This window comes from Anomaloglossus baeobatrachus, chromosome 2 (assembly GCF_048569485.1).
Source record: "Anomaloglossus baeobatrachus isolate aAnoBae1 chromosome 2, aAnoBae1.hap1, whole genome shotgun sequence".
Lineage (NCBI taxonomy): Eukaryota > Metazoa > Chordata > Amphibia > Anura > Aromobatidae > Anomaloglossus > Anomaloglossus baeobatrachus.
The window spans coordinates 214,359,995-214,372,881 of NC_134354.1; the positions used below are offsets into that span (position 1 = coordinate 214,359,995).

General features: G+C 50.2%; 2 protein-coding genes across 2 annotated transcripts in view; one reads left to right on the forward strand and one right to left on the reverse strand.

The window, feature by feature from the left end:
• Positions 1 to 888, reverse strand: part of AP4B1 (adaptor related protein complex 4 subunit beta 1) — a 68,731-nt gene extending 67,843 nt beyond the window's left edge. The window contains exon 1 of the mRNA XM_075335602.1: positions 780 to 888. Within this exon, the coding sequence (XP_075191717.1) occupies positions 780 to 883 (104 nt within the window). The 5' untranslated portion in view covers positions 884 to 888. The remainder of the gene's footprint in view (positions 1 to 779) is intronic.
• The window catches only part of DCLRE1B (DNA cross-link repair 1B), a 31,070-nt gene continuing 18,928 nt past the window's right edge, over positions 746 to 12,887 (forward strand). Inside the window, exon 1 of the mRNA XM_075335603.1 lies at positions 746 to 1,013. The gene's annotated coding sequence lies outside the window, so the exon portion shown is untranslated. The remainder of the gene's footprint in view (positions 1,014 to 12,887) is intronic.

Genomic DNA, 12,887 nt, shown 5'->3' on the forward strand with positions numbered 1-12,887 from the left:
TGGTCGGCACACCTATGGCTGTCATATATGGCTGTAAGCGGGTTCTGGTCGGCACACCTATGGCTGTCATATATGGCTGTAAGCGGGTTCTGGTCGGCACACCTATGGCTGTCATATATGGCTGTAAGTGGGTTCTGGACGGCACACCTATGGCTGTCATATATGGCTGTAAGCGGGTTCTGGACGGCACACCTATGGCTGTCATATATGGCTGTAAGCGGGTACTGGTCGGCACACCTATGGCTGTCATATATGGCTGTAAGCGGGTTCTGGACGGCACACCTATGGCTGTCATATATGGCTGTAAGCGGGTACTGGTCGGCACACCTATGGCTGTCATATATGGCTATAAGCGGGTTCTGGACGGCACACCTATGGCTATGGACAGTCCATATTGATGGCGTCTCACGGTTGTCTAAATTTGTCCTGAAACAATTAAAGGGGATGTCCAGGGTTATGTTTTTATTGTTCAGAGGAAATGAAATAAGCTGGTACATTTCTGCCCTGGTGTCCGGGGGTCACTAGCTGGACTCATCAGACATCGCTCACATTGGGGTGATGGGAGACCTGTGAGCAGAATATGTCCTGGCCAGGTGACTGAACACAGAATACGAAGCCCTGTGTAACCAGCGCGGCTCTGACAGTCTCTACAGAACAAGGGCCGTCACTTAAAGCGTTAACTTTTTTGGCGGGTCCAGCACAGCCAGAAGCTCCGCCTTGTTCCGGCCGCTCCCCGTCCAGAACACCGACAAGCTCTGAGTGGGTTTATGGGGTCTTACCGAGGGTGGGCAATCTGCCGGCATAGCGCTGCACTTCCGGGATGGTAAGACAGAAGCAGCAGAACCCTGAAAACATGGATCAGCTTTGGAGCTGAATGGCGCATGCGTGAAGTTTTCAGCGCGGACGGTGTAATAGCAATGTACCGACACTCAGGACTTTCCCGCAGTTTTTTGACGGGACAGGATCGCATGCTGCTATTGGCTGCGCTGTGAGAACTGCACCGAATGGCGGAGGTACACCTGTCTCATTACTGTTTTTTCTGTGGGTCAGATAGCAGCAGCTTCCCTTCTAACCAATCAGAACTCGGCTCTAAGGAAATTAATAAGTATGAAAGCTGTGATGTGATTGGTTGAACTGATTTGAAATGCTGAAAGGTGTGCAAGTCCTGTGTGTAATCATGGCATCAACAAGGGGTGTGTGCAGCTGCATTGTAGGGGCACGTGTGGGCGTGTGCGGCTGCGTTGGAGGGGCACGTGTGGGCGTGTGCGGCTGCGTTGGAGGGGCACGTGTGGGCGTGTGCGGCTGCGTTGGAGGGGCACGTGTGGGCGTGTGCGGCTGCGTTGGAGGGGCACGTGTGGGCGTGTGCGGCTGCGTTGGAGGGGCACGTGTGGGCGTGTGCGGCTGCGTTGGAGGGGCACGTGTGGGCGTGTGCGGCTGCTTCGGAGGGGCACGTGTGGGCGTGTGCGGCTGCTTCGGAGGGGCACGTGTGGGCGTGTGCGGCTGCTTCGGAGGGGCACGTGTGGGCGTGTGCGGCTGCTTCGGAGGGGCACGTGTGGGCGTGTGCGGCTGCTTCGGAGGGGCACGTGTGGGCGTGTGCGGCTGCTTCGGAGGGGCACGTGTGGGCGTGTGCGGCTGCTTCGGAGGGGCACGTGTGGGCGTGTGCGGCTGCGTTGGAGGGCAACGTATGGGCTAGTGGTGGGTAGTCCGGCTCGTTTTGGTAATCCGGTTTCCATGGCTCCGGTCACCAAAAAGAGCCAACTCTTTTGGTTTGCTCCTGGTTCCCTATTACATATGTGTAAACCAGAGGTAAACACATAATTAACCCCTTAACGACCGCCGATACGCCTTTTAATGGCGACAAATTAGGGTACTTCTTCCGATCCGCCGCTTTTTAACGGCGGTCGGAAAAAAGGGTCTAGCGCCCCCCAGAGTCAGAAAATTTCTGGGGTCTCATCTGCCGGGGGTAGCTGAGACCCTGGAGATCATGATTCTGGCCGGTTTTTCCGGTCCCCGCTCACCTGATGACCGGTATACACCGTATACCGATGATCAGGTTACAGTAAATGACCGCGCCGGTAAAAAATCATTTATCTCCCATCTGGCATAAACAAACATGTCAGATGGGAGATAAATCTCATCCCCCGGTCCTTTCGGGTCCCCCGGTATCCCCAAAGTGCCCCCTCCGACCCCCAACCCCCTCCCGAAAATCCAAGATGGCCGCGCGCACCGGCGAGCACAGCAGCGCGCCGGCCGCATTTACACTTTTCTTATGGTTTCTGTCGTATGTGCCATAACACATGCGACAGAAACCTGCTCCCTAGGCCCTGCCGGATCCCCCCCGGTGTTCCCCGGTGTCATACACACCTGTCGGAGCGCTGATCCCCCGCGGCCCCCTCCTCCTTCACAGCAGACGCCGGTGAGTGCGGTCACATGTGCCGAGCAGCTGACAGCTTCCTGTGTTGTGAGACACTGGCTGCTGCTCGGCACACTGCAGCTGTGACCCAGGGAGGTTCCCTGAACGTGTCCCCCATATTCTAGAAGGTCCAGAGTCGACGTGGGACGTCTAAATGGATTACAGCGGATTTTTTTTTCTTTTCTTTTCAATAAATTGGTCAATCAGGGAATGTTTTGGGGAGTGTTTTTTCAAATAAATTTTTTTTTGTTGTCAATTTTTTTTTTTTTATTACTGTCAATTAGTTATGTCGGGTATCTGATAGACGCCGTGACATAACTAATTGCTGGGCTTGATGCCAGGTGACATTACACACCTGGTATCAACCCCATTTATTACCCCGTTTGCCAACGCACCAGGGCGCGGGATGAGCTGGGGCGAAGCGCCAGAATTGGCGCATCTAATGGATGCGCCACTTCTGGGGCGGCTGCGGCCTGCTATTTTTAGGCTGGGAAGAGTCCAATAACCATGGCTCTTCCCACCCTGAGAATACCAGACCCCAGCTGTCAGCTTCACCTTGGCTGGTGATCTAATTTGGGGGGACCCTACGTTTGTTGTTTTTTTTTAATTCTTTATTTATAAATAATTAAAAAAAAAAACCAGCTTGGGGAGCCCTCCAAATTGATCACCAGCCAAGGTGAAGCTGTCAGCTGTGGTTTGCAGGCTACAGCTGTCTGCTTTACCCTAGCTGGCTATCAAAAATAGGGGGGACCACACGTCATTTATTTTAATTTTTTTTTTCTTTTTGGGCTAAATACAAGGCTAGGCACCCTTTAGTGCCACATGAAAGGCACTAAAGAGCGCCAGCTTAGAATATGCAGGGGGCTGGGACGTTATATATGACATCTATCCATTCATCCATTGTAGCATTTTAGGCTATGTGCCCACAATCAGGGTTTGCAGCGTTTTGGGCGCAGAGTGTTTTCCCTGCATCCATAGCGCTGCATTGTGCAGTAGAAGCACAGTGGAAGGATTTTTAGAAATCCCATGCCCACTGTGCTTCTTTTCTCCGCAGCATAAACCGACCTGTGGCGCAGCTTCCCGAGCCTCAGCATGTCAATTTATGCTGCGGAGATGAGTGTGCTCTGCAGGTAGCATAGAGCTCCACAGCAGCCTGAACCCAAATCGTGGGCATGGGCAGCTGCGTTCTCCCGTGGACAACACTCACATCTCTGCAGGAAGGATGACACTGTGTACTGGACGCCGTGTCGCTGGATCATGGCCACATAGCCTAAAAGAGAGAAATTTGTTGCTACAGCAACATTTTTGTGAAGTACCTGTGGATTAAAAATGCTTACTATACTCCTGAATAAAATCCTTGAGGGGTCCAGTTTCCAAAATGGAGTCACTTGTGGGGGGTTTCTAATGTATAGGTACCCAAGAGGCCCTGCTAATGTGACATGGTGCGCGCAATTTATTTCAACTTTTCCAAAATTCAAATGGTGCTCCTTCCATTCCAAGCCCTCCCATATATCCAAACAGAGGTTTTTGGCCACATATGGGGTATCCCTGCGCTCACAAGAAATTGGATAACAACCTGTGGGGTCCACGTTTTGTTGTTGCCTCTTGAAAAAGTGAGAAATGTGATGCTAAAACATTTTTGTGAAAAAAAATGAAAATTTTCAATATGGCAACCTAAGCTTATCAAATTCTGTGAAGTATTTGTGGATTCAAAATGTTCAATATACACCTAGATAAAAGCCTTGAGGTTTCTTGATTCCAGAATGGGGTCACTTGTGGGGGGCCTCCACTGTTTAGGCACTTTAGGGGCTTTCCAAATGCGACATAGCGTCCACTAATTATTCCAGCCAAATGTTCAGTCAAATTGCACTCCTTCCCTTCCAAGACCTGCCGTGTGCCCAAACAGTTGATTTCCACCACATATAAGATATCACCAAACTCAGGAGAAATTGCAGAATACATTTCATGGTGATTTTTTTCCTGTTACCCTTGTGAAAAAAAAGCTACCTGGTTGAAGTAACAATTTTGTGGTAAAATTTTATTTTTTTATTTTCATGGCTCAACGTTATAAACTTCTGTGAAGCACCTGGGGGTTCAGGGGACTCACCAAACATCTAGATAAATTCCTTGAGAGGCCTAGTTTCCAATATGGGGTCACTTGTGGTGGTTTTTTGCTGTTTACGTACCTTAGGGGTCCTCCAAATGCGACATGGTGCCCGCAATCTTTTTCAGCCAAATTTCCTTTCCAAAATTCAAATATTGCTCCTTTCGTTCCAAGCCCTCCCATTTGTCCAAACAAAGGTTTCAGACCACATGTGAGGTATCACCGCGCTCATAAAAAAGTGGGTAACAAACATTTGGGTCAAATTTTTGGAATTACCTCTTGAAAAAGTGAGAGAATTGATGCTAAAGCAACATTTTTGAGAAAAAAATTACAATTTTCAATATGACAAAGTAACGTTATAAAAATCTGTGAAGTACCTGTGGGTCCAAAATGCTCAGTATACCCCTCGATAGAAGCCTTAAGGGGTCTAGTTTCCAAAATGGGGTCACTTGAGGGGGGTTCCTGCTGTTTAGGTACCTTAGGGGATCTGTAAAAGCAACATGGTGCCCGCAATCTGTTTCAGCCAACTTTGCTTTCCAAAATTCAAATATTGCTCCTTTCGTTCCGAGCCCTCCCATTTACCCAAACAAAGGTTTCTGACCACATGTGGGGTATCGGCGCGCTCATAAGAAAGTGGGTAACAAAGTGTGAGGTCCAATTTTTGGTGTTACCTCTTGAAAAAGTGAGAAAATTAGTGCTAAAGTAACATTTTTAGGTAAAATGTAAATTTTTATTTTTTTTCATTCCATATTACTTTAGTTCCTGTGAAGCACCTGAAGGGTTAATAAACTTCTTGAATGTGGTTTTGAGTACCTTGAGGGGTGCAGGTTTTAGAATGGTGTCACTTTTGGGTATTTTCTGTCACCCAGGCCTCTCAAAGTCACATCAAATGGGATGTGGTCCCTAAAAAAATGGTTTTGTAAATTTTGTTGAAAAAATGGGAAATTGCTGATGAACTTTGAACCCTTCTAACTTCCTAACCCCAAAAAATTTTGTTTCAAAAATTGCGCTGATCTAAAGTAGACAAGTGGGAAATGTTATTTATTAACTATTTTGTGTGACATAACTCTCCGGTTTATGGGCATAAAAATTAAAAGTTTGAAACTTGCAAAATTTTTAATTTTTTTGTCAAATTTCAGATTTTTTTACAAATAAAATAAAAAAATATCATCCTAAATTTACCTCTAACATGAAGCCCAATATGTCACGAAAAAACAATCTCAGAATCACCGGGATCCATTGAAGCGTTCCAGAGTTATAACCTTATAAAGTGACACTGGTCAAAATTGCAAAAAATGGCCTGGGCATTAAGTACAAATCTGGCTTCGTCCTTAAGGGGTTAAACTTGTGTTGATGCCGCCAAAACCCTGCCCACCCGCTGCTAAACCCCGCCCACTCACAATGGACCAATTACTTTGCTAAGTGGGCGGGGTTTCGCCCACCAAACAGCCATATTTTACGGCCAGTGAGAGCTGTTTAGAGACTTTAATGGCTCTCACTGGGGATCCGGCTTCTTTGTGTCGGATTGTTCCCGACCGACACATCACTAGTATGGGCATGTGCGGCTGCATTGGAGGGGTACGTATGGGCGTGCGCGGCTGAATTGGAGGGGCACGTGTGGGCGTGTGCGGCTGAATTGAAGGGGCACGTGTGGGCGTGTGCGGCTGAATTGGAGGGGCACGTGTGGGCGTGTGCGGCTGAATTGGAGGGGCACGTGTGGGCGTGTGCGGCTGGATTGGAGGGGCAGGTGTGGGCGTGTGCGGCTGGATTGGAGGGGCAGGTGTGGGCGTGTGCGGCTGGATTGGAGGGGCACGTGTGGGCGTGTGCGGCTGCATTGGAGGGGCACGTGTGGGCGTGTGCGGCTGGATTGGAGGGGCACGTGTGGGCGTGTGCGGCTGCATTGGAGGGGCACGTGTGGACGTGTGCGGCTGCATTGGAGGGGCACGTGTGGGCGTGTGCGGCTGCATTGGAGGGGCACGTGTGGGCGTGTGCGGCTGCATTGGAGGGGCACATGCACTTGAGGGGTTTATTTTTTTGCTAGTATATGTTGCCACCTCCATATCGGTGGGATCAGTCCACTAGAAATGCAGTGTCCGCTCTCTCACTTCCTAAAGATACTTATTAGTGATGAGCGGGCACTACCATGCTCGGGTACTCGTAACAAGCAGTCAGATGGGTGCAACTCGTTTACTGAGTATTTTGGAAGTCATTGGAGATCTCGATCTTCTGGCAAAATCCTTGCGTCCCCCATTAATTTCCATTGTACTCTGTACACAAGTATCGCCCATTGGCGCATCCGACTGCTCGTTACAAGACCTGAGCATAGAAGCGCTCGCTCATCACGAATATCTCTGCCAACCCTCCTGAAGTGTCTGGGAGGCTCCCTTAAAAAAAGAGGCCTTCCAAACTCCTGAGATATTTGTTAGATGAAACCTGTCACCAGATTTTGGCCTTACCTAAACTAGAACTAGCAGCTCTTGTGCCACATTCTATAAAGGTGCGTGAACCGACGAGTTGTCTGCGCAGGCATGAGATTTTGCCCGGAAAAGTAGAAAAAGCAGGTGACGTCATCCACATCGCTGGGCAAAATGTCGCGCCTTCTCAGAAAACTCACCGCTTTGCAGGCGCACCTATGTTTTCGGCAACAGGGCAGAGCGAAGTGCACCTGCACAAGCCGGGAATGTGGAGATTTTGCCTTCCTATGTGGATGGTGTCCATGGCGTCATCCCTGTCAATCAGCTCAGGAGAAGGGCAAAAGGAGGGACAGGAGATGCAATTAGGACAATTTACATACTGGGCGAGAGGTTTTAAAAAAGGTATTTTTGGGGTGTACGTGGGTTGGGGGTGAGAGGGAATCTGTCCTTTGACCTTTTTACAATGTTAATATGTGCATACAGGTTATAGAATGCTGAAAAAATCCAAATCTGTATCTCACACGTGATGCCTTGTTGTGGATAAATAATTTTTTATCACTTTATGTAAATGAGCTCTTCCAGGCTATGGGGTGGATGCTGCCTGAATGATAACTCCGCCTCCAGAGATTATTTTAAATAACAGGGGCATTACCAGTGTGATGGCTGCTTTCTGCTCTCACTGCAGGCGCCTCTTAGGCTACTTTCACACATCAGGTTTTTCCCATGAGGCACAATCCGGAAAAAAAACGGTTAAAACAGATCCGGTACCGCATCCGTTTTATCCCCATTGATTTGTATTGTCGCCGGATTGTGCCTGATGACCTTGCGCTGCATCCGGCTTTTTCCGGATGCGGCTTAATTAATGAATGCGGTGGCCGCATGGAACGTTTCATGCAACTTTTTTGTCTCATAAAAAAAAACCGCACAGCGCCGGGTGCGGCGCTGTGCGGCATGGGGCATAATAAAAGTCTATGCACGCCGAATCCGGTGGCATGCATCAAACGCTGGAAGCATGTACCGGATTCGATTTTTACTTCTGAGCATGCCCAGAAGTGATTCTCTGGCCTAAGAAAATCGGTGCAAGTGGAGTGCGATAAAACATTGCATTCCACTCTGACCAATTCTAGCCTGTGTGTCAGCACACATGAGCAATTATTTTCGCAGCCCTAATCGGACCGAGAAAACAATCTTAGCATGCTGCAACTGTAATGCGAGACTCTTTTTCTCTCTCACCCATCTCTCACCCCTCCTCCGTGCCAGCCCGCCCCTCCTGAGAGCCTGCCCGCCCCCCGCAGCTGTGATCCGCTCGCACGGTCGGACCGCAGACGCAGGGACACTAGCATGACACTCGGCTCCTGCTGTACTGCCAGCACGAGCCGAGTGTCATGCAAGCATCGCAGTAGTGCCCTGTGTAGCCCCAGCCTCTCTCTCACTCACTCACTCACCGATCACCGGCGCTGCACACCTGTCACACTGCTGGCGGCTTCTCCTGATTTGAAAATGCCGGCCTCCCATTATTCAATCTTGTATTCACTGCTTTCCCTTCCCACCGGCACCTATGATTGGTTGCAGTCAGATACACCCCCACGCTGAGTGACAGCTGTCTCACTGCAACCAATCACAGCCGCTAGTGGGCGAGTCTATATCTTGCAGTAAAATAAATAAATAATTTTAAAAACCGGCGTGCAGTCCCCCCCCCCCCAATTTTGATACCAGCCAGGGTAAAGCCACACTGCTGAAGGCTGGTATTCTCAAGATGGGGAGCTCCACGTTATGGGGAGCCCCCCAGCCTAACAATATCAGCCAGCAGCCGCCCAGAATTGCTGCATGCATTAGATGGGACAGTCCCGGGACTCTACCCGGCTCATCCCGAATTGCCCTGGTGCGGTGGCAATCAGGTTAATCATGGGAGGCGTCTATGAGACACCCCCAATGATTAACCTGTAAGTGAAAGTAAATAAACACATACACCCAAAAAAATACTTTATTTGGAATAAAGGACAAAAAAACACCCTCTTTCACCATTTTATTAAAATCCCCAAATACCCCTCCTGGGTCGACGTAATCCACACAGCTCTGCTTCATGAAGCTGACAGGAGCGGCCGTGGAACACCGCCGCTCTCTATCAGCTCCACGCAGCAACTGAGGGAGTCGCGCTGTCAGCGGTGACGTCACTGAGGTAGTGTCGGGGTGAGCGGTGATGATGATGCGTGCGGGAGTGTCGGGGTGAGCGGTGATGATGATGCGTGCGGGAGTGTAGGGGTGTGTGCGGGGATGATGCGTGCGGGAGTGTTGGGGTGTGCGGGGATGATGCGTGCGGAAGTGCCGGGGTGTGTGCGGCGATGATGCGTGCGGAAGTGCCGGGGTGTGTGCGGGGATGATGCGTGCGGGAGTGCCGGGGTGTGTGCGGGGATGATGCGTGCGGGAGTGCCGGGGTGTGTGCGGGGATGATGCGTGCGGGAGTGTTGGGGTGTGTGCAGGGATGATGCGTGCGGGAGTGCCGGGGTGTGTGCGGGGATGATGCGTGCGGGAGTGCCGGTGTATGTGCAACGATGGTGCGTGCAGGAGTGCCGTGGTGTGTGCGGGGAGGATGCATGCAGGAGTGCCGGGATGTGTGCGGTGATGACGGGGTCTCTCCCTCTCTCAGCTTAAAAAAAACGGATCCGTTTTTTACCGGATCCGTCGCATCAGTTTTTACACACTCTGACACGGATCCGTTGCATCAGGCACAAACCGGATTGTGCCTGATTGCAAAAAAACTGATGTGTGAAAGTAGCCTTAGGCTACTTTCACACATCCGGATTTTTGCTCTGCGGCACAATACGGCGTTCTGCAGAAAAACCGCAACCGGCTTTTGTAACGCCGGTTGCGGGGTTTTTTTTGCATAGACTTACATTAGTGCCGTATTGTGCCGCAGGGGCTTGCGTTCGGTCCGGTTTTTGCCGCATGCGGCAGATTTAGCCGATGCCGCGGCCGGATCGAACGTTCCCTGCAACGTTTTTTGCTCCGGCAAAAAACACCGCATCGCGCTGCATCCGGCTGCTGCGGCCCATTTTTCAATGCATACCTATGGAGGCCGGATGCGGCGCGATGTGGAAAAAACCGCATCCGCTCGCCGCATGCGGTTTTTTCCACTGCGCATGCTCAGTAGCATGCCGCAACCGGAAAAAAACGGACGGGCCGCATGTAAAAACTTATGCAAAGGATGCGGTGTTTTCGCCGCATCCGTTGCATAGTTTTCACAGCCGGATTGAGCCGCAGAGCTCAAACCGGATGTGTGAAAGTAGCCTTAGCTTCAGCCTCCAGTTTGCTGGCAGACAGAGTTGCAACATTGTTGCAATGGAGCCGAGCTCAGGAAGCTGCAAAAAATGATTATGCAGGAGCCGTGCGCACATGGCGTATTAGATCGCAGCGCTTCGGCTGCTGCCCAAAGCGTGCTTTCTAAGGCTATGTGCGCACGTTGCGTAAAAACATGCAGTTACGCTGCGCTTTGTAGCGCAGCGTAACTGCATGCGTCCTGCGTCCCCTGCACAATCTATGGAGATTGTGCAGGGGCCGTGCGCACGTGGCGTCTAAGAGCGCAGCGCTTCGGCTACTGCCGAAGCGCTGCGCAAAAAGAAGTGACATGTCACTTCTTTCCTGCGCTTTGCCGGCAGCTCCTGCTCTGTCTATGGGAGGAGCTGCAGGCAGAGCGCATGGAATCGGCGCTCACTACGGACATTTCTGCAGCGATCTAAAGCGCACATGTGCTCTTCAGATCGCTGCAGAAATATCTGCAGGGCTAGTACGCAACGTGCGCACATAGCCTAAGAAGTGACATGTCACTTCTTCCATGCGCTCTGCCTGCAGGTCCTGCTCTGTCTATGGGAGGGGCTGCACTCAGAGCGCATGAAATCGGCTTTTTTTTTCATTACGGACTCTTTCTGCAGCGATTTGAAGCGCACGTGTGCTGTTCAAATCGCTGCAGAAATTTCTGCAGGGCCAGTACGCAACATGCGCACATAGCCTTACCTGTCTTACACTGGAAATGCCACTTTTATTTAAAACTAGCTGTAGCACCCGGCGTTGCCAGGGATAGTATCTGTCTCTGTGTCTCTCTTTCCCAGTCTGTGCCTATGTCTGTCTGTCTCTGTGTCCGTCTCTCCACAGAAATCATATTACCTCACACGTAAGCTTCTTATACTAAGAATGTCCTTCGTTCCTATAGCAACCAATCACAGCTTTTAATGACCTGTTTTGCATTCTATCCCCCTCTGTTTTTTACTTGAACCAGCACTCCTCCCAATTGGCACAGGCGTCTTTAATTAGCAGGAGACTGTAAAGGGGTTCTGCCATTTTTGCTTCCAGTTCACACAAGTAATGTCGGTCGGGAATAGTGATGGGCAGTCCGGCTCTTTTTGGTGATCCGGTTCCCATGGCTCCGCTCACCAAAAAGAGGCGGCTCATTCGGGGGTCGTTCTTGACTCCTTATTAATTATGTGTTCACCGCAGATGAACACATATTTAAGATTATAGTAACGCCAATGAAACCCCGCCGATTTACAATGACCAATTAAATCATTGAGTGGGTGGGGTTTAGCCACAGGTGGGCGGCGTTTCAGCTGCGAAAAGAGCCGTTTAGAAAATTTAGTGGCTCTCACTGGTGATCCGGCTCCTGTCAGTCACAGCAGGGAGCCGGATCTTTGTGTCGGATCATTTGCGACCGACACATCACTAGTTCACACACTGGGAGCTAGTGGAGGGTGCGTCCACAGCTTTTTTCACTGAGTGCTGGTGCCGTGTGGTTGCTGCTGTGATGGCGGTTTTGTGTCAGTGGGGCGGTGGAGCCTGGAGTCATGGGGTTCAGCCTTGTAGCATGGGTGTTGTGAGGCACCAGCTCACCTGCCCTGCTGGTGCATTGTCGTTGTGGCAGTGGTTGGTATGCGGTGCCGCACCATTAAGGCGTCAGTTAGGGACCCACTCAGAGGTTCGCCGTGACGTGGCAGTGGGCTTCATACAGTATGATCAGAATGTTAAACTAAGAACCTCATGTTCTAGTATTTAATTTTTGCCTAGTGGCTTTAGATCACAGTATAATTTTGGGATGACCAATTCATGTCTTTTTCTTCAGGTGTGCTATTAACAACCTCTAGTTCTCCGCTCCATTGACTTTAATGGAGGCAGGTTTTTTTGGAGAGTAACTGTAAAGCGCGGGGTTAAATTTTCCCGTCAAAACATAGTCTATGATGTTCCCTGGGTCGATGTCTGAGCAAAATTTTGTGATTGTAAATGTGACAGTGCGGATTTCTTTAGCGGACATACACACATACGTACATTCAGCTTTATATACCGTGTTTTTCCAAAAATAAGACACTGTCTTATATTTTTTTTGTCCCCCAAAAAAGCACTAGGGCTTATTTTTGGAGGAGGTCTTATTCTTGGAGAAACACGGTTGGGGGTAAGTTTACCCCCCAAAAAAGCAGAACCTCCCCACTTCCCAGGAGACTCATACTCACCAGACCAGGACGTCTGCGCGGTTCCCAGGTCCTCCTGTGATCTCTGGTCAGTGCTGCACGCCGTCCTACCTGCTGCTAGCTGACACACACAGCAGATCCCAAACACACACAGCAGATCCCAAACACACACAGCAGATCCCAAACACACACAGCAGATCCCAAACACACACAGCAGATCCCAAACACACACAGCAGATCCCAAACACACACAGCAGATCCCAAACACACACAGCAGATCCCAAACACACACAGCAGATCCCAAACACACACAGCAGATCCCAAACACACACAGCAGATCCCAAACACACACAGCAGATCCCAAACACACACAGCAGATCCCAAACACACACAGCAGATCCCAAACACACACAGCAGATCCCAAACACACACAGCAGATCCCAAACACACACAGCAGATCCCAAACACACACAGCAGATCCCAAACACACACAGCAGATCCCA